Source organism: Columba livia, chromosome 2 (assembly GCF_036013475.1).
Source record: "Columba livia isolate bColLiv1 breed racing homer chromosome 2, bColLiv1.pat.W.v2, whole genome shotgun sequence".
In the NCBI taxonomy this organism is placed as follows: Eukaryota; Metazoa; Chordata; class Aves; order Columbiformes; family Columbidae; genus Columba; species Columba livia.
This window is the reverse complement of record NC_088603.1, coordinates 46,698,424-46,722,486: the sequence shown is the minus strand read 5'-3', so window position 1 is coordinate 46,722,486 and position 24,063 is coordinate 46,698,424. Positions and strand designations below refer to the sequence as shown.

Sequence of the window (24,063 nt, the reverse complement as noted above, 5' to 3'; positions counted from 1 at the left end):
GATTAGGTTTCTAACAGGATTGTGAGCAACCCTCTACGCACATTTTGAAATATCGTTGTCTTTGCCCACGTGAGTGCCACGAAGAGTTAAAAAATGTAATACATTAGTTAAACTTACAATGTTTGCCAATATAGCAGCATTATGCTTTAAAAGTTTTGGACAGGTTGTGCAGACATATATATGGAAAAGCTTATTAAAAAGCTCATCAGTATGGAAATATACTTAAAACTGACCTTCAAAAATATCTGCTATTTCTATTTGTTCAGTTGTGAGTTTCTTGCAAAACTAGTACTAACTGTTGCCAAAATGACAGGCTTCTCTGTCTCCTTCCCCCATCCACCAGCAGCTGCTTTGAATTCTGTAAGTTATGTGAAAATGCCATTTACAAATGAGAGGTTTATTACATCCAGGCAGTCTGCATTTCTTCCAAAGCACTGGAGTCTTTCAGTCTTGCATTAGACCAGCAATTCTTTCTGGTGTTCATGGGTCAAACTTGCATAAAATTTGTTTTGGGTATTGAGAACTTCAGACTCTAAGGAGTGGAAAGGCCAGGAATCTGCCTTCCTGTGCTATATTCAGATGGGGAAAAGTACATATGAAACAGAGATATTCATTTGCCTTCCAAAAACTTGTACTAATGATTTAGAGCAACTAACCAGATGTCTCGCTCTCAGTGAACTCCTCACTAAGTTCAACATGAAAGCCTTTTCTGATTTTATTTTTTCATACAACATGGTGAAATCTGCCTTCTTTTGAAGCAGGGCTGTGACTTGAGGATTGTTTACCAAACACTTTTTGAAGAGATTACAGAAAGTCAAAATATCTTTTGTTGTAAACCTCACTTCAAGATAAATGTGGTTCAGAAAACGCCAGTTGTGCTATTCTTTGCCTTCTGGGGAAAAGGAGAAGAGTCAAATACCCCTTGAGAGTGCAGTGTTTCTCTTTGCAGGGGAGTACATTGCAAAGCGTATGTTGTGTTATTTTGGGGTTGGTCACCCACTTGCTGCAGTTGCCCAAATGAGCCAACTGTTTGAGAACTACCTTTTTTTTACCAAGTTGATTTATTTCCCCCACACACACACACAACTTATCACTCTGATATTTTAGCTCATTGGCACTGTACAGCTACGGGCCACAAATATAACCCCACTTGAAAACAATGGATGAATAGCATATTGCAAAAGAGGAAATTCAACAGCCAACCAGTCTGGCCCTCAGAACACACAGCGTTTATTAGAATGAAATAAATCTCTCTTCCGCTTCCCAGCCATTACAGTGGCTGCTCTTAGGAGGAAATAACTCATCTCCAAGCCAGGTGGTTGTTTTGTCCGGACCAGAGGTTCCCAAACCTTGTGATAGCACCTGCCAGAGAAGTTTAAAAGTCGTCTTTGTTTCTGACCTCAAAACAAATCGGGTTAGTACAGATCAAATCTCGAATAATCTCTGCAAAGCTTGTCATCTGCTTTGAGATAGCAATAAAAAAGGTACTGATTGTTATATATGTCAAATAGAATCCTGCCTACTTTTCCCTAGGTTTATTGTCTGTGTAAGACTTTGAAAGGAATGAGAGCATGTTTTTGAACTAAGAAACCTTTAAAGAAAACAATTGTGGGGATTAAGGCTCTTGGAAATATGATGCCATTTTAATCAATGGTAGAACCTTTAGGGCTCATACATTAAGATGCTCGCTTTATGCTACAAAGATATATCTCAAATAATGTTCTATATGGCTTGAAATGCCAGCAGGTTATTTTCAGGTAATGATTTCCACTCAGATCTTTCTTTAAGGTGCAAACTATAATAATTTGCATAAAAGGGGGATAAATGTTCATTCCAGAGAAGTTACATTGAAGTCATATTAAAGTCATCATGGTAACCCTCATAGCTTTATTTGCGTGATTTGGTTATAATGTGGTCGGCATTTCATTCCCACATAGATTCTCCAGTCTTTATAGTTTCAAGCAGCTTTGGTTTTGAAATGGCAGCGTGTCGCCTTCAGGTGTGCTTTTGTGTCACACTTATTTACCTAGCTATAATGGAGATAGAGGTAATTAGATTCCTTTTCAAGTACCTTCTTGTTCTCTTGTTCATAGGAATAGATGATGGCTGGATCCTGGAGGGTTTGGATGTTTGGCTTTTTCATTGTTCCCTTCCCCACAAGTCAACTCCCTTTTACGTGTTAAGCAATACGATGTATTTTGTTTCAGTCTGATTACTCAGAGCATTAACAGTAGATTGCATGTTTTTGCTCCTGTATCACGAAAGGAACAGAGTAAGATTTATTAGTATGAAACTTCATTTGATTCTACATTGAGATTTTTTTGTTGAAAACTCTTTTCTTGTTTGTGACTTTTCTTAAGGTGCTGGGAACCCAAATTGTACAGTTGCAATTGTAATGGGCAAAACCAAAAACCCCTCAGCATCCAGGTAAGGATTCCTAGGAGATTCGAAGAGTTACCTAAAACTTGTTTCTTAGAGGAAATATTGTTAAGTGAAATACCATTAATTGCCTTGGCCAGCTGGATGTGCTCATAAGTTCCATGTCTGTTACTGACCAAGGTTCTGTTTTGCTGTCAGTTGCTGATGACTGAAGCCTCTCAACCTTTTCGCTGCCACCAGCTTGTGTTGCCATGTGTCCCTCCCCACATTGCGCTCGCTCTGGTGTGCACAGCTGGATGATGAATTAGATCAGGAAATGTTATGGGGGTTCACTAACTTCAGCTTGGTCACATTACTTTTAGTCTGCATCAGTTGTTCAACCAACAACTAATCTCTGTCTTACAATTTATTTCATAAGTGTAGTATATAAAACAATTAACAAGAAGAAGAATTGCTTGCTTAAATGATAATAAAATCAAAACTTGGCAGAGCTTCCCTGAACAGAATGAGTGCAAGTGGCCCATCAGGGACCTGAAGTTTTCTACCAAGTTTCTCACAGTTATCTGTAGGTATAGAAAGTAGCGTTTGAAACATGGTATGTTTGTTATGAGAAGCTGTGTGAGCAGAGAGTATTGCACATCTTTAACCATACCTATGCATTCCATTCCTATATGTGTAAATCGAATACTTCCCTCTTCTTGTTTAAAAAAAATACATGTTGTTTAACTGTTGTTACCGAACTAAAATAGCCTTTTACAAAAACATATGCAAGTGATGAGTAAAATGCTCCGTGACTGGTTCCATTAAAATCACACAACTTGTAATAGGAAAGAATTGAAACATTTGTATCTCCAAGTTGGATTTTAGCCCAAATTCCACTGATTATCCTAAGTTTGTAGATTTGGCTAGGTTTCATTAAGAAGTAAACAGTAACTTGCTTATAGGATATAGGATGGTTTGTCCACCGGCTGTACAGGCATTGGCAATAACTTATGTAAGTTCAGCTCTTGGAAGCTGAATAGAAGTTCATGGAGTGGATTATGTGATGCTGCGTGTGCTGGAACTGCAAACTAAACTTGGGGACCTAGGATGTCACTTCCAGTTCTGTGTGACTAATAACTGACCTTAAATATTCTGCAGGAATTTAAACATGGGGATTGTTTTGCTAAACTATAGGCAAGCCAAGATGATGATGATGATAAACGTGTTTTGAGAACAAAAAACAAAGTCAAGGGTGGAGGAACTGACTGGGTAATACAGAAGTACTTGCACAGAACTGGGTTGTGGTGCATTAGATGCCAGTAGGACTTCTTAGCTTGTTGACCGGTGATTCCAGGATTGTTGAAGCACATGAGCCACACTGCATGCAGGCAGGAGGGCTGTCATAGGTAGGGGGAAATTTCAATACAATGTGAGTGCTAAATGGAGGATAGAAGATTAAAAAAGTGGAGGGAGGGGACAGAAGGGAGGCTCAAAGTTAATAATAACTTGTGCATTTTGTCTTGATCAGGTACAACCAGCACAGTATGATCATTGTTCCCATGGACACTCCAGGGCTGAAGCTGATAAGACCCCTCTCAGTGTTTGGCTATCTGGGTAGGTGATAATATTTATCAGATCTATTTGTATTAATTTGTCAGTGCTCTCAGAAGATGTAGTAATACTAATAAATATTGTATATTAAATAAATCAGTAAAATTTTTCTGTTGCAGAAGGGTTAGGAATTGAAGGCCTGTATTGTTGTCTTCCATTGTTTTACCGGGCTGTTGTTTTTTCTCTGTCCCTTTAGATGAGATCCATGGAGGACATTTTGAGATACACTTTGATGACGTGCGAGTACCTGTATCCAATATCATACTGGGTGAGTTTCAGGTGCTAATTCTTTTTTAACACATACAGCAGTGAAACAAGTTTTATGAAGTGGTGGTTTATTTGATGAATCACCATAAGTTATTGTAAACAGCCATGGTCAGTTGAGCCATGGACTCAAACACAAGTAAGAGGGAGCACACACTATCTTTACCAGTCTACCTGCTGCTTGAATGTAAGTTGTTTAGAGCAGAAAGGTGATTGAAGGAAGCAGGGCAGCTGTAGCTGTCATGGGAAAATCACCTTCCTGAAGCAGGACAAAGCAGATACTGTCAGTCAGTGGCATTCATTCACCAAAACCAGTTCTCCTAGACTTTACAGACTTTTAAAAAGAGCGTTCTGCTGTAGTCTGTGGTCATCCAAGCCTGGGTGCCTGCAGGCATAGCAGAACTGAAGAAAAAAAATGAAGGAATGAGGAGGCCAGCACTGTGACCTTCTGCAGGGAGAACTTTGCTCTACTTCTCTCACTTAGAAGAAATGAGGATTTATAATACATTGCTGTCTTGATTTTTCTCAAAGAGCTTTTTCTCTTGAGTAGCCCAAGGACCCGGAAACCTCAAAGTCTTCCCGCAGATTCTCACACCAAATCTCATAGATGTATTTTTCAGTGTAAGATTAACAAACTCTCATAAACCGTCTTAGAGTGTACTTTGTGCTGTATTATTAACAGTGTGTCAATATAGATCTAGTTCGAGTAAACAAGCAAAACGGTTCTGCAAAATGAACTCTAAGAAGCTTGCCTGTAGCTGTGGTGCTACGAGGCCACTTCTGCTCACACAGCTCCTTTCAAGCAGGAATCAAGGATTCTGCATGTGCTTGTTTTTCTTTCCAACCAGGTGAGGGCAGGGGCTTTGAAATAGCTCAAGGTCGGCTTGGGCCAGGCCGGATTCATCACTGCATGAGGTCCCTTGGTGCAGCTGAAGCCGCTTTAGAGATCTTGTGCCAGCGTGCAGCACAGAGAGAGACTTTCGGGAAGAAACTGTATCACCATGTAAGCATATTCCCTCTTTATCTCAGTTCACGTGCTCCAGCCACTACCTGTTGATTTTCCCACACAGAACCGAGTTACTCTCATAACAGACACTGAAATAGATGTGCCCCGACCTTGAATTCCTATTCATAGTGCCTCAGGTGGCAAAGGAGAAAATCACATTGTGTAGCTACCAGTTTTGACTATAGAGTATGGGATTTTTTTTCCTTGCAGTGAATTGGGTATCATTTGCTGGATTTGAATACATATTTTGCCACCATGTTTGTTGGGTTTTTTTGTCTGCTGTCATTGAGCAGTTTGGACGAGTATTTTTTCAGGCCTACAGCTCATGTTTCTGTACTTACAATCTGAATTCCCCAGTTCTGCATATTGAATTTGTCACTTGACAGCTCTGTTCATGATTACCAGAGGCACTCAAGAGTGTAAATTTGACTAAAAGTTTACTTCTCTGGTCACGTATTTTTACTTACTTACGACCATACAGACCAAACCACAGCCACATTGGGATTTTGGTCTTGTCTTGTTCTGGAATTGATGTACTGTTGCGTGACAGAGAGCTTGCTAGAATCATAAAAAGATTCCAATCTGCCTTTTATAGGAGCGATCAGCATTAAGTAGTTGGCCTATCACATTTCAAGTGTTCCTCACTCTTTTCCAAAAGATAGGATGATTTTATTGGAAAAAACAAGTAAAGACAACGGAAAGAGGAATCTGAATTAGTGTCTGGCACAGGTTAATAGAACATTGTTTGTGCAGATCCAGAGGGAGTAATCTTACATATCTATTTTCCAGTCACGTCATTGCCAAACTTCCATTCATGACTATAGTCTAGAATTCACGAGAGTTGGGTGAGGCGCACTCTATTTCTCAGAAGCTCATTAAAGTAAAACTGGCGTTTGATGCCGCAGCAAGACCTGGAGGGCAGCTGCAGAGCCAGCGTAAGCCCTCACAGCTCAGGTGGGGTAGCTAAGGGTGAGGCGATGCTGTTGGCTTTCTCAGGTGACAGGCTCACTGTCACCACCACCTCTTCTGGCACAAGCAAAGCCAAGCCCTCAGACTTTGCACTGAAGCAAGTGCTGCACATTGGCTTGTGCCTCCTGCAGCTGCTGAGGCTACAACAGCCACACTCGAGGCAGGAGGGTGTGCCTGAGGCTGGCTCTGGCTCCAAACTGCTTTGCATTGACGAGCATCACATTAACTTGTTTTTTCTGCTGTGGTTGTGTTGGCTGCTGAGGAGAATTTGCTAAGAGGAGAAGGGAAGGGCTGTTAGAGACCTTGTTTGGATCAAGGGAGCTAACAGTTTATCATCACAGCCAGATGCAGTAGCCACCACCCTGCAGCTGTTTGCTTGGGCGTGTAACACACCACCAGTGTTTGAAGAGAACCAGAACTGATTCCTCTCTTCTTTCACCACCCCTTGCTAAAGTTTTGTTACAGCGGGGCCTGTTACATCGAGAGAGGGTTGTGAGTCCTGGTAGCGGGTGAAGGACAGCAGGGAGTAAACATCAAACATCAGGCTCTGAAGGACTTCAGGAAAACAGGTAGCAGGCAGCGGGTCTGACCACAAAACGAGTCTGCACCAGAATCTGGACTTTTTCCCCCCTTTCCCTCTTTCCTGACAGGAAGAGAACTGCTCAGTCTTTAGTATTTCTGTCAGTCAAGTGTTGTCTTCCCTCTTTTTCCTTGAATTACATTACACACGTCAAACCAGCTTTCATTTGCTCATGTGTGTCTCTAAATGGCAGAACGCACGCATGCTGAGGAGCACAGGCATCTTCCTCGGGGGAGGTTCGCCCAGACACGCCAGGCGCCACCAACTGACTTTGTGCTTGTTGGCTTTGGTTTCTGCAGGAAGTCATTGCCCACTGGATCGCCGAATGCCGCCTTAGCATAGAACAGGCTCGACTGCTTACGCTGAAAACAGCCAGCAAGATAGACATGTTGGGCAATAGAAAAGCAAGAAAAGAGGTAAATTTTTCTTTGCAGAATCTGTGCATTCAACCAGTTGAAATACCAACAGAAAACGTACTGCTAAAAGTTACATCCTTCTGTTTGTAGAGCATAGCTTCATGTTGAAAAGAGATGGCCTTGTCGTGACATCGCAAAGTACTCTCAGTCAGAAACCTTGAGATCAATCCGATAAAGTATTTAAAAAGTAAAGTAGTTCAAATATTGCTCATTTGTCTCAGCACAATGAGATACTTCAGGGTGACTGTCTCTCCTGGCAATAGTTTTACCTTATGCAGGGAACAGGAGAAGCAGAGCTCTCTTCTGGTCCAAAGAGGAAGGAATGTACTGTGAGACACCGATCTTCAGCAGAACTGTTAGGTAAACATTTTCACTTGCTTATGAAACAGTTACTGATAACATGAGTTTTCTTTTTTAACTCCAGGTAGCTATGACCAAAGTGGTTGTCCCTCGAGCTGTGCTTAAAGTGATCGACTATGCAATCCAAGTGTGTGGTGGAGCTGGAGTTTCCCAGGATTTTCCTTTGGCTTTAATGTGAGTAAGACAGGCTTATCTCTAGATTCTAAGCATTCCTTTTAAGATAATTTTATAACACCCGGTATATGCTGTTTCACCTCAAGTAGCCCAAAATCGTGGTCCATATGCCTTTAAACTATAAAACTTAAAACAATTGCTTTTATAATTCAGTTCCAATGCAATTGCATAGCTTTACCTTTAAACACACACACAAAAAAGCTGGCACTGGACCGAAAATATGTCTTATCAGCAGCACAGAGGATCTGTTCCTATATCCCTTCTGGCCTTGGGGAGAAGCAAATCTTCAGAATATCCAGCCCACACACATCTCAGCCCTGCCAGGATGATTTTTCTGCTGTACCTCCCATGCAATAGCTCTTTTCAAAGAGACTATTGTTAAAGGGTGGCTATAGCAAAAACAGTGCTGAGAACTCCTGCTGTCAGACTGGCTTGCTGCTGCACCGGGATTAGAAATCAGCCGCTGATTCAGCTCTTCCCGCGCAGGTTTGCTTATATACGGACCTTGCGCCTGGCAGATGGGCCCGATGAAGTTCATCTCTCTACAATTGCAAGGTGGGAACTGCTTGATCAGTCAAAGCGGCTGACTGCAAAAATCTAATGATGTCAGCATAAAACCATCTCACATGGATGGAAGATGTAGGAAAGATTTTCTTCAGTGCAATGATGCTGTTTAAGGTAAAATTGGATGAATACAGAAACTTGATCCTATCTTATAGAATCACAGAATCATTTTGGTTGGAAAAGACTTTAAAGACCATTGAGTGAGTCCAACCAATAACCTAACACTGCCAAATCTATCTCTAAATCATGTCCCTAAGAAGCTCATCTACACATCTTTTAAACACCTCCATGGATGGTGACTCCACCACTTCCCTGGGCAGCCTGTTCCAATGCCTGACAACCCTTTCCATGAAGAATTTTTTCCTAATATCCAATCTAAACCTCCCCTGGCACAACTTGAGGCCATTTCCTCTCATCCTATCATGTGTTACCTGGGAAAAGAGACTGATGCAATTCATATTCTCTCACTCTGATTGTTAAATGTAACAATTACAAGAGACTTGCTTTTAAAGGTTTGAAGAATGTGATTTAAATACTGGAATTTGTCTGGATTCTTAACAACACTAAATAAAATATATCTTCTAACAGGCTTGAAGTGCTTTATTGGCTCTGAGCCAAAGTCTTCTTTATCCTTGTACTTTGGGCAAAGCCATTTCACCCAATTTAGGCTATTGCAAGCTAGGATAAGCTTTTAATTATTAACTAGATGACAACTAAACACTTAAGAGTAATGCCTTTCTTTTCCCTTTCCAAAGCTCAGCCTCAGTCCAGCCCCACCTCTTCCCCAGCTTCCTGCTCTCCATTGCACTAAGGCTGCACTCAGTCCTTCCCCCACCTCCTCTCAGGTGAGGCCAGGGACAGGGCGTAGCAGTTGGTCTGCTACTCCTTGCTTCTCATTCCTCTGCTTTTTCCTTATAAATGTCTCTTTTCCCTTGCATCTTTCCTTCTGTGTCTCCTTTTGTGCATTTCCTCCTCACCCCAGCTGCTCCTTTCTTTAGTAAGTCTGAGCAGAGGTGGTGCCTTCCCCACTGAGGAGCTGAAGTTGCAGCTGGAACCAGCAGTGACCAGCACAGGGCAGTATGTGGCCTCCTCTGCTGCCAAAATAAGCTCTGCTACCCTGTTTCCCTGAAAGTAAGATAGGGTCTTATATTAATTTTTTTCTCCAAAACTTATTACTTTTTTATATGTATAGCTACCTTGACACTATTTAAATTGGCTTTTTAAATGAATTGTAACTAAGACTTATTTTTGGAGTAGTGCTTATATTTCAAGCATCCTCAAAAATCCTGAAAAACCATGCTAGGGCTTATTTTTGGGGTAGGTCTTATTTTTGGCAAAACAGAGTATTTATGCCAAATACACCTTTGTGAAGTTCTCAAAGACCAGAGTTGTTCAGCTCTGTTTCTGTAACAATCCTCTTTTAACATCAGTTACTTACAGAAGAACTAATTCATAGGGTTACAGAACCAGACAGAACACAGTATGCTGCGCTGGCAGTAGCTCTACTTCCTAGAAAGGTAGGACAGGCACTTTTCAGCTTAAGGATACAAGTGGGTTTTTTTTATTATACATGAACAAACCAACCTCCTTCGCACAGTGCAGGAGCATGGAGAGAAAAGGCCCTGCTTGGTTCAGTCTTCAGGATGAAGCTGCGGCCTCTTCCATCCATGAGCCACAGCCAAGCGTTCATCTGCAGAGCATTCCAGCAAATGCTGTGGCAGTCGTTTCAGAATACCTAAAACTGAAGGCTTTCTGCAAATAGGTTTCTTGCCTCGTATCAATTCATGATATCTAAAACCAAGATTATAATGTAATTGTTTTTATTTCCATCCATTGTTGTTCCCTCTTGCTTTCTGCCAAGAATGTTTCCTAGAAAGTTGAGAATGTCATCAAGTCCATAGGCAAAGTGCACTTCCAACACAAAACTGCCTGTACAGTACTACTGCCCAGGGTTTAGGAGTTCTGCTCCAGGCTGTCAAAACCTGCACCACACCTTTTTCCAAGCAGGAATGCCCAGGAACCCTACTTAGCCAAGCTGAAATTAAGGTCTCTGACCACCCTGATTTCCCATACCTTCAAAGAACAGCTACATAAGAACACCACCTTTATCTCATTAACAAGGCTCTTAATTCCCTTTATTTTAAAATTTTATGTACATATGAATGATCTGTATAATGTACACTCAATATAGAAAGTTTTTATATACTGGATAATGTATAGAACATTTCACAATTACACTAGTTTCTTACATAACATGTCAACTTTAAGGGTTTTTTTTTGCTGAAGCTTTGTCAATTTGGTCAAGCCAGTTATACATACGAATGTCTAATGCTGTTTGATCTTAGGAAGAAGATAATGTTAATGATTAAGGACATCAGTGAACTGGTGCAGGGACAAACCCTTTGCAAGTCATGTTCAATGGGAGTGATCACATCAGACTGGGAAAAGAAGGGATGCCCTTTTTGGGGGCGGTGAGGTCGAAGTGATTTTAGCCCAATTCCTCTAGACTGTAGCTCAACTCCAGTCATGCTAATTCATAAAATAGAAAAACTAGGAAAGTTTGATTCACAGTCTTGTAAACAAATATAAAGGAACAAAATGTGCTTATGTACAACAAGAAAAAAAAAATCTTGTGTACCCATTTCAGCTGATCCACAGAGTGCTTTCTTGTGTTACAGTGTGATAGTTAGAATCACTGACTTTTTCCTAAAAAAAAAACAAAAACAAAACCCAAACAGTCATAGAAAAAGGAATAACACTGTCATTAAACACTTGGAAAGGCAGCAAGTTCACTTCTGTGTGTTGGAGGAAAGTGTCGTTCCTCATCACTGGCCAGTCTGCCTTTCTGTCTTCCACAAGCATTTCCAGTCCTTAGCTGACATCTCCCACTTCATGGTCTACTGGGGGTGGTACGTTGGGCATTACAGATGATGTCGTCCCTGCAGTAAGGTAACCAGCAACTCCAGGGCCTTTCAGGAAGAAAACAGAACACTGGTGATTAGTTTTGATTTTAACGAGCAAATGAACAGCTTTATTCCCTCTGGTAACACTCAAATGCATCATCCAAGTCAACCAGACACCTTAAACAAAAACACAGAAGAGTTTTAGTTTAGATTCTCTGGACTCTAGGAACATGAGGAATTAAGGCATCCTAGTCCACTAAGTGGAGTAGCTCATGGAGACCACTCTTGGACTTGCTCAGCATTTTTTCATTTCGATGTGCCGAATGAGTTACAAAAATACCCCAGCCATCAGCACTATCCATCTCACCTTACACCACGGAAGTGGCAGGAAAGAGTGGGTGGCCTTCCTTTGCTAAGGACAGGACCTGCTGCAGATGTGACAGGACTTCAGGCATGCATTCCACTACTGGGCTCCACCTTTATGTTTTCAGTGTTGCAAAGGCTTTCCCAGCTACATATTTAAAGGAAGCTCAATGGGCTGCCCCATAAACAAGCAAAACTGCCTTATGCTTGTCTAGACAGCTCTTTGGGCCATGAGTTAGAAGAAGTAACAGCATTCTTGGGATACAGAAGCTCTTCATATCAGTGCTAGAGAAATCCTTACCATTAATAAGTCTGTGCTGATTACTATAGGGGTGGTCAGTTTTACACTACAGACAAAAGCACCTCTCAAAGCCTGGAGTTAAAAATTTAGTCATACAGAAACTTTCAACAAATGCAATAAAAACAACTCATGTTGCAGCATGAGGTTTTCAACGGCAAAACATATGACCGACTGTAGAAAACTGCCACCCTCAACATCTTCCTGCATCAATACAGTGACAACTTGGTATTGGACCTTCAGCCTACACTGTGGATCTTCAACATGGTAAGTTCTGGGGAGTCCTTTACTCTCCCCTCCTTAAGTCATCCTCACCAAGTTCTCCTGAATTTACTCTCTCTTCATGCCCCACCCTCCCTTCTCACACTAGAGCCCGGGGCCAGAACATGGTTTGTCCTGTGCAAACAGTCCTGCACTACTATTGCAAGTAGGAGAGCAAAGCAAGCGGTGCCTTCGGTGAAAGCAGCTGCGCGGCTGCAGGAGAGGACTTGTCTTTGCCAGCCCATCGGTGGTACCTGCCAAGAGCCAGACACACTTTTACATGTCCTACTCCAAAAATGCCACTGGTTCCCTCACCCCTCAAACTTTTCCATTATGGAAGATCTCCCTAACCTACTTCAGAAGTTTAGTTCCTCTGTAGTACCAGCCACTGCAGTTGTTAGTTTTCTGCTCCTGTGTGCTTGAAGAAGGCAACTTGATCAGCATTTTGCAGTTTGGGACCACGCATTTGTTACAGTTCTATGACATGCATCTGTTACTCGGAATGCAGCGAGTGCAGCGTGCATTGTTGCAAGAAGGTATCTACCTGCTTTAGAGAGCTACACAGAAGTTAGCAAGCTGCCTGGCAGAGCAGATCTAAAGCCCACTTCGCAGGTGAAGGGGACTGCTGCCAGTTAGAAGGGAAGGAGAAGAGACACCTGAGGGAAGAGAAATAAGCAAGGGAAGTTTCAAGGGAAGTGCAAATAGCAAAGCAATTTGAAGCAAGAGATAAGGCAGAATACAAGATAAGGCAGGTTAAAAACAAAGCTTGTAGTTTGGTTTCCGTCTAATATTTTGCATTTGTACAGCATCTCCATTCTACATTTGCAAGCACTTAAACATGAGGCAATTTAAATGCAGCACAGGCCTTAAGGCAATTGGATAGCTATACTGTCCCCAGTCTCAAGCCCCACCATGTCTGGTATAGCTTTAGTTCTTAGCCAGTCATCTGCCAGCATTTACTGCACATTTCTAATTTATAGTATTTATGAAATACCAAGGAAATCTGGTACCAACTGAATCAAGTGTTCAAGTGTTCTTCGTCAACAGAAAACTCAGGCTCTGTGCTTCAGCACTGAGCAGTTCTCATGTGGAAAAATGCATCAAGTGCTGCAATGTACCTACTCTCAAAATATTAAGTATTTGCTTCTAGAATGTTTAATTCCCAACTCAAAAGGCCCTTCCTTCACTTTCTCAAAATACATGCTAGTTATCTTGCACAAAAAACTTTCCCGCCTATATGGCCATCTGATTTAGACCTCATTAATTCAGTTATGCTCAAAAGCTTTACCAAGATTCTTAAGTCGGGTTAGATGAGAAAGCTCCATGCAGCACATACGTGTTTATATTGACCTGTCAAAAAGGACTTAAAAACCTTATGCGAGAGGCTAAACTTTTAAGAACAAGTGATTTTTTAGCTGATGGCCATCAGCCAGGAGTTTGCAGCATGTTTTGCTTTAGCCAAAGTTTGCTACACTGTCATTACATTACTTGCTATATCTGAAAACCTGTTTTCTGTGATACCAAAGTTTCGGACCGTGATACAGCAGAATGTAGTCATTAAAGATATGTCTGTCAAGTGCTGCACATGAGCACGGGAAGGACCAGAATTTCATGTGCTATGATGTAGCTGTTCTAGGATAATGGCCACGCCATGCCACTACCAGCAAGGAAGTTCCCCATAGCCGCTGTCCTGTGTGTGCGCACAGCACGCATGGCCAGAATGCTCTGCTACACTGCGAAGGGCACTGAGGTGGCACCCTGGGGTGCCATTTCAACCTTAGTGGCACCCAGAGGGGACTCACCCCAGGGTGCACCACAGGTGTGTATATGTCTGTGCTGCAAGTTCCCAACACAGGCACCATGAGGTTGTTCCCGCCAGACAAGGGCCCAGCCAGCACACTGGGGCCGGCAGAACACGGGCTCACACACAAAGCTGCGAACATTGAACCTGCTCCAATACTACAACTGTGTGCCCAGCACTAAAGCAGCATCATTGACACGGCACAATTAATGCCAACAGTCCAAGTGATTCTGAAGAGAGTTTACTCCTCTGCCCAACCTTGGAAAACAATTTGTTCTACAACTAACGCAGACTGATCCCGAGAAAGCATGGAAAGTTTCCATTCTTCATTAGTTCTGACTACATGTCTGCTTTATCACCGCAGGTTACTTTCAAGACTTCCTGCTGTCCATATTCCATTGCTCTGATATTTTAGAAGTAGGTACAGCAAAGACTACCCAGAAAAATATATTCTCAACCACAAAAAAGTTTGTCTTTTGATAAGAGTTTTGAAAATTTGCTGTATTTTTACAGCACTGAATGCTCAGGCCACATGATGGCACTAGATCCTGAGGATAAACAGTATCTCCAAAGTCAAGTCTGACAAATAACAGTACAGTACAATTCAGGACATAAATAGGAAAGGGTTGCTCACCTGTGAGGTATCCTGCTGTTTGTGTCTCAGAAATGAACAAGTCATGTTTCTGATCCTTGAAGGCACTCCACACAGAAGAACGGGACAGAATTTCATTTACCTACAGTATTTGAAGAGATTAACAGAGTGAGGAAGTGACCTTTCTAGTGTTCTAGAGGAATAAACTCATTTTCTAGAACCAAACCATTCTGAAGGGATTACAAATAGCAAGGCAGTAGTTTAGGCTGTGATACAGTATCACACATTTCCAAGGAGACTGTAGCAACTTGCTTTTCCATGTGGATCGTGCAGCTGAACACAATGCAGAATGCTCATAAAGAAGTAATTTAGCAGCTTGACTTTCTCCCTCATTCCCCAGACAAGGAAAAGAGACCCTGCAAGCAGCCACTTGCCATGCATCTAGAGCTGAGGTAGAACAGGACTTCCCCTGTACTACAGAAGACAGGGCCACCTTACTGGAAAGACCTATGCCCAGTTTCACCCCTCTCGAAAAAGCTTTCATCACAAGGCTAAGAGAAAAGCACCAAGAACTAGCACACAGTTACCAGGACAAATTTTACCAACTTGAATATACAGCCATAACACTTCTGCAGTTGTCTACAACAGTATTTATCCAGCCAACAAAAGAGCTCTTTGCATTTCTGACAAGTTCTAGGAGTTCTGAGTAGAAGCCTACTAGCACACAGAGCAGTTCTGCACTTGGAATTTGTCTTTTTTCTTAGTGCTCTGCACGTGCATTGAATCAGTGACTTCTCCACAAGAAAGAGATGGATTTGTTCCAACCCATAATGACTTTGTAGTTCCAGGATGTTAATATTTTAGGTGTAATAACGCACATCACAGCCATAAGATTAAACAAAGGATGTTTAGAGTTTGATCTTCCAAGTGTACAAAGTCCAGTTAAGGCCTTCCTTGGCAGTACTTACCTGTTCTCCATACTGCAGGCTGCGAGACATGGATTTCAGAGTTTTAACAATCTGAGCTTTCGTTGCAGATGGGCTTTCCAGGTTCTCAAGACCAACACCTTCAAGCAGCTTTAGAAGGTAAGGGACCAAATCTGCTTTCAAAGCCTGCAAATAAACCCAAATGAGCTGTCTTAACAGGGACTAGGAAGTGCCATGCAAATGTTTTACATTACTGGCATTAGTATGAACCAAAAGTGCCAACAGCTGTTACTAAGCCACTCAGTTTTTCCTGAGCTGTACAAATACAAGAGAAAGCAAGGATACTGTCCAGCAGTTCTGCTCCATCTAGGTGTAAACTCAGTTGAATTAGCTGGCATCCCTACGTTATGCTTTCTCAGCAGACATAAGCCAACACTACCCTGTGCACTAAGCTTCAATGCTGGGGTAATGGCCTTGCAGGGGTCTGCATTTTGGATAAAGGGCTGACTGCTGACTCCTATGTGAAAAGCACAGTAGTTAGATGGCTTCTGGGAAGCCTCCTGGACACTGAAGTTGAACCGTACCTGTGCCCTTATGAAGAGTTTAGACACTCAAATGTATAAATATCTTTTTTACAGTCTGAGAATGTACTACTTACTTGGGCCACTAAGTCATTTTGTTCCTTCTGAAACATTCGATTAAGTGCTTCACAAGCTACACCAATTACATCCGATCTCTTTTTCATTCCATTCATGAGAGGGCTAATGGTCTCCAGTGATGCCATTGCTCGAACACAAAGCTACAGTGAGACAGAAACATCCAGAGTGCTTTATTTTATGCTAAGCTTGGCAGTTATGGCAGATATGGTCAGGCAAGATGATACATTTTTGCTGTCTTTAATCTATCCATTCCTCCTTAATTAGCCATAAGTCCCTAATCATCTGGTACACAATATTTATAGTTAGAATAACGCCCTTCTAAGAACACTACTAAACAATACAGATAACTCCAGTTATGTTTTTTTTCCTCCCCTTGAGCACTTCAACGATTCATTACCTCATTGTCAGACAATATGTGCATGACACGAATGGCACTTTTAGGAATGGCGTTGTTCTTGTGATTCATAGCTTGGATTATCTTGTGCAGATGACCAAGGGGAGGAACTTGATCAGCCAGCTGAGGCTGGGCACTGAACAGGCACACAGTTGCTGTGGTAATGGTTTCTAAAGTCTCCCCCTGCAGAAAACCAAAGAACAGCAGAAAGTATTAATTCAGTAAAGCCTTATGTATCACCATCATAGCAAACATTTCTCACTTGGTCTGCATTATAGATTTTTCCCTAATGCCTTTAGCACATCACTTTGCTTTGGAAATGTGCAAGTTAGTCTCCCACACTGCAAGTCTAACCAAGAATCTGTCAGAACACTGTTTAAAAATCCAGTTTTCTTAATATCATTAAGTTACTGACTTGACCATTGCTGTCATCCAACCTGTAACAAATCATTTCTACTGCATGACACTCGTTGTTAGGTGGCAGCCTTGTATAGGTCACATAGTTTACACCAGAGTGGGAAGTTAGTTTTGCAGGACACCGAAAGTGTTAAGAGCTGAAAACTTCTAGGCAGTGTAGGACAAGTGCCATTTTCTTAGGTTGGTCATTCATGGAATAATTGAAGATAATTCACTTGTTAGGCTGCATCTCTACCACAAAATAAGCCTCTAAGACATACTGAACCTAGTTCTGTGGCTTCAGGGACTTTAAAAGCACTATGTTCAGAAGCTGCCTAAACAGATATACATGCGTTTACAGGGAATCAGAAAGCAGACCAAAAATAGTCATTCCTGTTGGGAAGAATGTGTGAGAACCTAAGTTAGATACTAAAAGACTAGTAGCTTAAGACTGCTGAACAAATTCAAAGAGCAGAATCAGAAAAATCATCTTACATGGGGGTTATTTTTCTCCAGTAGTTCAGTAAACTTCTCCAACAGTGCAATGAGAAATTCTCTTGGTTTCCGTAAAACCCAGGCCGGCTGGGCAATAAAAATCCTTAGGAAGACTCCCCCCACTGAAAGTTCACCTTCTGCCTCGCCATACACCACTGCAAAGTCTTCAGGCAGCTGTTGAATTGTAAAGCAGAAGGAGTTATTGGCAACTGTTTCTCTAACATCACGACTCTAAGAGCTAAGGGTCACTGAACTGAACGCTCTGAAACGGAGCTGTGCAAGACCAAGAAGCACGTCATCTTGAAGAAGCATGCAGTAAGAAGTAAGAGTAGAAAGAGCAGTGCCAGCAGTACTACTACGTGAACTTTTCTTTCAAACACCACAAGTGACTGCGTCTACAACTACACTAGGGGTAAACACCAGTTCAAAAAAGTACCAGCAAGAAGGCTGGTAAAATAGCCCTTTCCTCACTTGCTTGCACATTTCAGGGAAAGGCTTCTCACCAATCCAGGGAAGTTTCCAGTTTTCACCTGCATCAAAATAGCCATCCTGGATGAGTTTAGAACTTGTTTTAATGTTCAACTTGATCACTGTTGGGACAAGTCATGCCTGGCCTTCCACAAATACTGGGAAATACTACAGACTGAAACATCTGATGGACCTGGTATGACAGAATGGCTCAGGAGAATAATTTTTGAAACTCTGAGTTTTACTAACATTCCTGAATATTTCCTAAGGGCACAGTTACTACATCTTTGTAATAAATGACAGGACTTTTTCCAGCAAACCAGTATCTTCCTTTCTTGCTGACTTTGATAAGTTTTAGAATGATCTGAACTATCAGAAGATTCAGAGCATTACTAGTGAAACCACTGCCAATAAAGTGTCTGGTTTCAAGGTACAAGATGTAAAGAAAGCATCAATTTAACCTTAAAACAGTTACGTTAGCACAGCAGTGAGTTCCTGTTGGTACTTTAAGAGGAAAGCCTGTCAGAGATTTACATACATGCACATATTATCAACTGGTCTGTATCTCACTGGACGCACCCAGAGCAGAAACAGTATACTTTTACCTTCCAGTTAGTGTCAGGGTTGTCCCTCTGAAGTTTAAAGTGCCTTTAAAAAGAAAGTAAGTTTTAATGAGCAGTAGAAGCAGCAGTTGTCTTCCCTACTTGATACCTCAGTCTCCCTCCATTACTGTGACATAGTTCCAGTTCCTAAAGCCCATTTTCTCCTCATTGTAACCCCCTCCCAAATCTTATAGCAGTGAGCAAATACCTGGACTGTGCACAAACCACACTGTGATACTGAGTTACAGGCACAATATACAATCAGGGAACAAGTTTCTTTTCACAGAAGTCTGACTCACAAGGATTCTACATTTTACAGGCAGAGCTCTGACTGTTTTTCTAGAGCAATTCTGGTTTACTAGCACTGAAACAGCATCTCAGTTAAGGATAGACTTAGCCAGTAGGTCTGCACATACTCAAGCATCATTTCTCGAACTGTTGTTGATACTCTCTCCCTGGAGCTGTCATTCCAAATCAACTCAGGATTTTCATGAGTTCCCTCAAAGATATGAACAGCAGCTTCAGGGTTGTCTCTCATGGCATCCATGAAGACTCCAGGTAAAAATTTCATTAATGTAATTCTAACCTGGAAAGGATGAACGAAATTGACATTTAGTATACCATAAGACAACCTGACAGAAAAATAGAGAAACTCCAGGAAGTCCAATTATTTGTAGTGTGGCAATGCCAACTGCTAGAACACAACGCCACAAATAAAACAGTGCTATCATTTTAAATAGTGATAGCCAATGACAGGTCTGAAATCTAGGTATCTAGTATTAAAGTAATTACAAACCAAAGTGCTTACAGTAGTTACAATAAGTACAACTGCTTCCAGAAGTCTGCTTCCAGATTCAGAGGTAACGGTTTTGAAAAAGCCAGATTGCTCTTCACATAAATGTCAGAGTCACAGAAGATGTCTTTAGAGATAGGTAGCTAATATCAAGACAGGAGTTCCAACAAGAGCTGTTAAGATTCTTACCTTTGGACCCATCAACTTATCTGCTGTCATTTTGGCAAAGAGCTCTGCTGTTTGGGCTCGGACCTGTGGATGAGTTGAGTTGCAAAACATATCTAGTAAGTAGATTAAAGCACCTGTACAAAGAGATAGGAAAACAGTCAAATTATTTTCTGGTCATGAGTAGTATGAATTCACCAATTCCACATTGATCGTTCTAAAGGGAAAAGTAAGATTTGGCCACTGTATTTACTTTAAGTCCAGTATTGCAGAAATATTTGCTATAGGTGTAGCACTGTACCTTTTGCCATGGCCTCTTTAATTATTTTTGTGCTAGATGTCAAAGCATACAAAGTTTCAAGGACAAGCTGCCGACCTGTCAAAAGAAAAAGTGTTAAGAACTTTGTGCCATATAGGTTATAACTAATCAAAGATGAATTGATACAGTTTTCTGTTAAGCTCAGTTTAAAACTGCAATGAAGTCCATGACAACTGCAAGCTTAGGAACTTCTGGCTAATTCAGTTAGTTAAGTAACGTCAAATCAATCATACATTCTAGTACAGCAGAACTTCTTAATTACATGTTTACTACTTAAATTCCCTAAAAGAATTAGCAAATGAAATACCCACAATTTAAAGACAATTTGAATACTTGCAGCTCATGTTTCAGCTCACACATTTAAGACAAACAGGTTACATAGAAATCCCCACTGAAATGCTGGTTTTAACCTGTAGCTCAGTAGTAAGCTCAGCCAGCTGCATTCTAATTAATTTCTGAGTTGGCAGCCCTTTGTATCGCAAGACCACAAATTATACAGTACATACTTGAAGGTAAGGAATGCAGGAGTGCCAGCAAGTTAGCAAGAACCATTGCCTCAGCAATATTGTTAACACATTCTTGGTTACTTGTTACTATGTTCACAACCTGTAAATGATCAGAAACAACACTTAATTATATTCCAGCTGTTAGGCCACCGTCCAGAAAATGCAGTATATGATGAAGTCTGTCACCTCACGGGCCAATATAGCTAATATTTACAGTGTTTATTCCTGCCACCAAACCGCCTTTTAACCTCAGGGAAGAAGGGAGAAAAGACACAGGCAAGAAGCTATCACTTGTTCCTCCAAGGAAGAACCGACACCTTGGAACCCCAATCTTGATACTTTTTAGGTGCTACTCTAACAGTTACATGATCAGATTTGCTTATGCTGGTTATTGTTTTTGTTTTGTTTTGTTTTTCTTTGGGGGGGGTGAGGGAAGAAGTGTTTTCTTTTGTTTTTTTACCTCCAGAGCCAACTGCTGCACCTGGCCAGCTCCATGAACACGCAGAAGGGAGAATATCAGCTTAAAGTGACCTATGCATTCACATTCAGAACCTGCAAGAGACCAAATAAGTTGTTCCCTCCACGTACAAAGCATTCACCGAAGTCCATCCCAAGCCCACATTTCACTATACAGAGAAGTGAAGACTACATGTCTGTAGACAGTCTGCCACAGTAGTCAGCACAGCTCCCACAGGACAGCACTTGCTACAGAATTAGAAAATTACGAAATCCTGTCTGTTAATCAAGCTTCCACAAAGTCTCAGGTCAACAATCTTTCGAAACCAGAAGATGCTTCCTCCGTCTAAGGCAAGTAACTGAGCTAGTTCTTGAACCACCTAGTTAACTGCATTCTTAGAATACGACTAAGCAAGATCAGTTATTTTATTTATCATTGATCATCAGTACTTCTTGGCTTCAAAAACACTTGCCCTGTCTGATTCTCCCAGCTCAGAGCAGGGTTGCAACCTGCAGCAGTAACAGCTGCCTTCAAGGTTAAAATTACCAAATACAGAGAATCCAGTCTGAGAACCACCTAATCAGCTGTTACTACAAGCCAAAATAGCAGCCTGAGTTGTTTTTACAACTAACATAAATACAGAAGAAAAACATCCTAATTATACATCTCAGGCTTTTCTAGTCTGTACACTAATATCTGCACATAAATCTTTGCTGGTATTAGCTGCCCAGTCTCAATAACATCAATAACAAATACTCAGCCCAAGCAGTATCTCTTTTTGATCTAAGGAAGTTTAAATATCAATAAAGATTCAAAGGATTACAGAAAGTTTCATCCAATAGGTCTAGGTCTTCCTGATAAGAGCAGGCCAGAATTAGAGTTAAACCCCAATGTTTCAGAGAACAAACAGATAAGGTTAGGATTTCACACAAAATTTTAATACATCTACTGATAATGTTCTCCAGGAAAAAACAACAACAAAAGGATAAGCTTATATGGCTTAGCAGCAACGCTGAAGTCTGTTAGCCAACAAAACACGCTTCCTTCTCACTGGAAGATAAAAATACTACAGAGATCTACATTTAAGGTTCTCCACAAGAAAGCCTACCAGGGGAGTTCAGTTTTAAGCCTACCTGGGTTGTGTTTTATCACGTTTCTCAGAGCCTCCAGGGCCATTTCAACTCTCCGCAGCCGATCTCCATGTTGATTGGACTCTACTTTCCCAGTCTGTGTTATTGCCATCAGCGTATGAAGGTACTGTGCTTGGGAACCTATGTAATCCAAGAGGCTTGCAGCAAACGCTTTAGGAAGCTTTGAATTAGAGATGAGAGCATTTTTAGCTGTGTGATGCAAAAATATTCACACTACAAGAAAGTTTATCCAAATAACGCTTCCCGCTTTTCACATATCCCTTTTTTCCAGACAGGAAACACTTTACTATATTCACTGTAACATTAACCCTATTTACATTCAAACATATATCCTTAGAAAGCTGCCACTGCTTCAACAGCACTCTCAAGGTTTATGTTTGTCCATACATATAGATGGACAGCAAAGGCACTAAGCAGAATCACTACCTCCTGAAACTACTGAATCAACCTGAGCGTCTGCAGTGCAATCTTGTAAAGACATTAACAACATCTGAAGCAGCACATCTTATGACAAACTCGTTCTTTTTAACTTTTAGGCTCCAATAGAGAGATCTCATAACATGCTGATCATGTTGAAGGAAATTTCCATAAGATTTTGTATTTTCTCCATTGTGTTTGCACTGACAGATAGATAAAGAGGAAGAAACAACATTCCAAACACCAGTTTCAACAGCAGGGTTTTAGCTCACCTCTAGTTGGAAGGTAGGGACCTCATTGTAGACTCTAACAAAAATCTCTCCCACAATAAGTTCCTTTGCATGGTCACTGAAGACAAAGTCAGATCCATAGCTCTTGTCACAATCACCCTTTAAGTAGAAATAAACAGCATGAGCTCAGACAGAAAAAAAACCTCAACAAAAGTGTAAAGCTATAACCAGATAACAAAACTGACAATACTTGAACATAAAACTTAAAGCTTTAGGAAAAGTCAAGCTCTAGGCACACTGAAACATTACAAGAAAAACTCACTCTTAGTTTTGTTTTCTTTTTAAGACTACTGGAGAAAGCAACTTAAGAGTAGACAACAATGAATACTTGTATTAACTATACCACTGTATTACCAGTGGATGTAGCAAAACATGAAACAGTTAAAAAAAAAAATAAAAACTGTAGTGGGATTTAAAGTAAAGAGTATCTTACTCTCTTAATCATGCTTTCTTGCTGAGATTCCAAAAACTCAAGTAATTCAGCTCTTGTCCCATTGTTCCAGATCAAGTAGGGGTTCTCTGTGTTACTGTTCAGCATCTTCAGAGTCTAAGAAATAAGGAACTTACATGATGTAACACATTTACAACAGTTTTGGATTATTACATGCAGTAAGTAGCATGCTTCATGACATTAGTTAATCCAATCTCATCAACAGCTACACCAATTTCATAAGCAACTTTAAAGTCTCAAGTTTCCCACATACTGGAAAAACAGTACGTGTAAGTTTTTTGGTATCGTAAAACCTGTATTTAATTTTTCTTCATTCTGCTTCAAGCCGCACTTAGTTCAGATTTTCCTTTTATTTCTGACAGTATCTTTGTAAATTACATCCTTGACACCACTTTTAAAGAGAGAAGTTTAGCCTTTGCTCTCGATCATCATTATATCCTTAAGCCTTCGATTAACTCAACTTCTCTGCTCTGATATTCATTTTTCAAATATTACTTCTACAGACTATTATTCTTGTACATAGTGTTTGAGGCTAAAACAGTTTATTTTCCCTGCAGTTACTCCAACTGCAAAGAAAAAAAAAGATTGCAGTGCTGTTCTCTGTATCAGGTTGGTCTAAGAGAGAGTTCAGTGTTTTCAAAGTAACCAGGTACTCCTTCCTTAAACCCCTAGAGAAAGTTTTGCCCAACAGAAGCGTACCTCAGTAGGACTGACCACAGCGAGTTTCCTTGCAATATAGGGTGTCAACATGCCAGCCAAGCTTTTCCTGATCGCTGGGTTTTCAGGTGTAGCTTGTTCTTCAGAGAGATACCCTCCAAGGCGACTCAAGGCCAGGAGACTGAGCTTAGCAAGGCTATTTGCTACCTCCTGAAAAATACAGTTATAAAACACTTGGAGCTTACTGAAGAAATATCAGAATAGCCAGAAAGAGTTGTCCCACACTTCTGTACCAGACTTAATAGAACTGATATTCTCTATTTACCTGCACAACTAATTATGCACTGATGTGTAATAAAACACTAAGTGCTGCAGACAGCTCAGTTGTGGGCTT

At 41.0% G+C, this 24,063-nt stretch overlaps 2 protein-coding genes and 1 long non-coding RNA gene across 5 annotated transcripts in view; 1 reads left to right on the top strand and 2 right to left on the bottom strand.

Annotated features, from left to right (window-relative positions):
* ACAD11 (acyl-CoA dehydrogenase family member 11) overlaps positions 1–8,894 on the top strand; it is a 30,117-nt gene extending 21,223 nt beyond the window's left edge. Inside the window, exons 14-20 of the mRNA XM_005505577.3 lie at positions 2,361–2,427; positions 3,890–3,975; positions 4,169–4,240; positions 5,085–5,239; positions 7,091–7,207; positions 7,632–7,741; positions 8,228–8,894. Coding sequence (XP_005505634.2) covers positions 2,361–2,427; positions 3,890–3,975; positions 4,169–4,240; positions 5,085–5,239; positions 7,091–7,207; positions 7,632–7,741; positions 8,228–8,342 — 722 coding nt within the window. The 3' untranslated portion in view covers positions 8,343–8,894. The remainder of the gene's footprint in view (positions 1–2,360; positions 2,428–3,889; positions 3,976–4,168; positions 4,241–5,084; positions 5,240–7,090; positions 7,208–7,631; positions 7,742–8,227) is intronic.
* Positions 1,237–5,775, bottom strand: LOC135578477 (uncharacterized). Its single transcript, XR_010470157.1, has 3 exons — positions 5,710–5,775; positions 2,501–2,671; positions 1,237–1,362 (listed from the first exon to the last, which is right to left on the bottom strand). It is a non-coding gene; the product is annotated as an uncharacterized LOC135578477 (long non-coding RNA).
* A 1,515-nt stretch (positions 8,895–10,409) lies between the features above and the next one.
* Positions 10,410–24,063, bottom strand: part of DNAJC13 (DnaJ heat shock protein family (Hsp40) member C13) — a 55,757-nt gene continuing 42,103 nt past the window's right edge. For 2 of the 3 annotated variants that reach the window (XM_065051714.1, XM_065051715.1), the window contains 16 exons: positions 23,712–23,879; positions 22,995–23,108; positions 22,544–22,660; positions 21,837–22,014; positions 20,707–20,798; positions 20,247–20,346; positions 19,723–19,797; positions 19,446–19,558; positions 18,880–19,049; positions 18,467–18,509; positions 17,394–17,567; positions 16,506–16,685; positions 16,108–16,248; positions 15,492–15,635; positions 14,566–14,665; positions 10,410–11,274 (listed from right to left, as the gene is read on the bottom strand). In XM_065051714.1, coding sequence (XP_064907786.1) covers positions 11,177–11,274; positions 14,566–14,665; positions 15,492–15,635; positions 16,108–16,248; positions 16,506–16,685; positions 17,394–17,567; positions 18,467–18,509; positions 18,880–19,049; positions 19,446–19,558; positions 19,723–19,797; positions 20,247–20,346; positions 20,707–20,798; positions 21,837–22,014; positions 22,544–22,660; positions 22,995–23,108; positions 23,712–23,879 — 2,007 coding nt within the window. In that variant the 3' untranslated portion in view covers positions 10,410–11,176. Of the gene's footprint in view, positions 11,275–12,674; positions 12,787–14,565; positions 14,666–15,491; positions 15,636–16,107; positions 16,249–16,505; positions 16,686–17,393; positions 17,568–18,466; positions 18,510–18,879; positions 19,050–19,445; positions 19,559–19,722; positions 19,798–20,246; positions 20,347–20,706; positions 20,799–21,836; positions 22,015–22,543; positions 22,661–22,994; positions 23,109–23,711; positions 23,880–24,063 lie in introns of all 3 variants that reach the window. The other variant, XR_010470156.1, reaches the window with a different exon arrangement.